The following is a 1,612-nucleotide window of genomic DNA, read 5'->3' as shown; positions in this document are numbered from 1 at the left end:
ACGGTTTGGAAAAAGGACAGGTCGCTGAAGGTTTGAAATGGTTTTCTTGTTTCTTTGTTTTCATTTGTCTGGGTTTTTTTTGTTTCTCTTTTTTTTGTCTTTTTTTTTTTGTTTTGTGGTTTTTTTTTTTTCCCCATGTACGGTAGGCACCAGTACAGGCACTGCATGCGACGGAAGTGGGGAGGAAGAGGAGGAGAGGGGGACGACGGTCAATAGGCGTTATTTCTGTCCGCTGATGGACTGCGATATAGAGCGGGGAGGGATCATATCCAAAAGGTATTCCCGCTGCCGGTCCGCCAAACTTGACGCTTTGTGGCCTCCGATTCCAGCATTCAGGTAAGCGATGTTAACACCTGGAAAGGGGAGAAAAAAAGCAGGTGGGGACCCCTCCAACACGCCCCTGTGCTCAGAGCTCCCCGTTCTGTGACCGAGCCAGGACGCTTCCAGCTTTTACGGAGGAAGCAATAATTTAACCCAAACCCACCCTCCGAAATCCGCGGGGGTCTGAAGGGGTTCTGCGGCAGGGGGAAGGGAAGTACCACCATCACCGTCAGCCTGCGCTGGTGGCAATACGCCTCCTCCCCTCTCCCCAAAAATCAAACCAGGCGCAGACTGACACGTCCCGCTCTCCATCTAGCCCCGAGCCCCATCCTGCTTGTGCTCCGGCACGGCCCCGGGACGTTACCTGGCATGCCGAGGAGACCGCCCGCCACGGACAGCTGGGGTGCCTGCGCAAAGTTGGAAAGCATGGAGCGGGCAGAGGTGGGGATGCCACGCTGCAAAGTGCTCTGAGGCTGCGGAGCCTGAGGAAGAGGAGAACAAAGATGGTAAGAAGGCACCGGGGTCGCCCAGCGGTCTGGAAGCAGTCGGAGCCACAGCCAGAGGGTGAAGAAGCAGTCGTGGTTTTTGGCCGGTATGTGGAAAATGCAAGTTTGCAGGTCACTCTCATAGAGGTATGTGATCGGGGAGCAGAGTCTGGGGCCGTGCTGTGGGGTCCCTCACCAGATGGCACAGGATCGCCAAGGGAGGGATCCGGAAGGGAAACGGAGGGAGAGGAGACCAGCAGCAGCTTCGGTCTCTGCTGCCCCAATGAAATGGGGTGCAGGGGACTTGAGATTAAAAGCAACCCTACAATCCCCAGGTAAACGGGCAGCCAGACCCCCGAAGCTGCTGTAAGAGAGATGGCAGCGGGATGCTGGCACCTCCCTCTCCTGGGGGAACGCTCGCTGTGCCCACCCTGCTCCGAACCAGGAGCGTGCATCTGGGCTAGGAGCAAGGGGACGGACATTCCTGCCCAGCCGGGGAGCCAGCACCGGAGCTATGGAAGAAGGAATCGGCTCACCTGCCGGAGCGTGTGGTGCCGCATGATGTTCTCCTGTTTGCTGACGCTGGAGACGGCCGGAGCTGTGGTGGGGGACAGGGCTGCCTGCTGCTGTAGCCTCTGCTCAATCTCCTGAGCAAAAGAACCAGAAGCACTCTTAGAGGGACATGCCATCCCATCGGATCTCGCCTCCCTGATGAGACGCAACAGGTCCGAGCTGACCCCTCTGGCGCCACGAGCCAGGCACACCAGGGCACACACCAACACCGGCCACGGTGGGTGGCCTTCCTG

At 58.2% G+C, this 1,612-nt stretch overlaps 1 protein-coding gene across 1 annotated transcript in view; it reads right to left on the bottom strand.

The window, feature by feature from the left end:
* Positions 1 to 219: 219 nt before the first annotated feature.
* GATAD2B (GATA zinc finger domain containing 2B) overlaps positions 220 to 1,612 on the bottom strand; it is a 14,573-nt gene continuing 13,180 nt past the window's right edge. Inside the window, exons 8-10 of the mRNA XM_009706553.1 lie at positions 1,343 to 1,453; positions 686 to 803; positions 220 to 353 (exon numbers count right to left, since the gene is read on the bottom strand). Of these exons, the coding sequence (XP_009704855.1) occupies positions 220 to 353; positions 686 to 803; positions 1,343 to 1,453 (363 nt within the window). The remainder of the gene's footprint in view (positions 354 to 685; positions 804 to 1,342; positions 1,454 to 1,612) is intronic.

The sequence above is a fragment of the Cariama cristata genome, unplaced genomic scaffold (genome assembly GCF_000690535.1).
Source record: "Cariama cristata isolate BGI_N322 unplaced genomic scaffold, ASM69053v1 scaffold11678, whole genome shotgun sequence".
NCBI classification, from domain to species: domain Eukaryota; kingdom Metazoa; phylum Chordata; class Aves; order Cariamiformes; family Cariamidae; genus Cariama; species Cariama cristata.
Note: the sequence above shows the minus strand (reverse complement) of the source record. Positions and strands in the feature narration are given on the sequence as shown.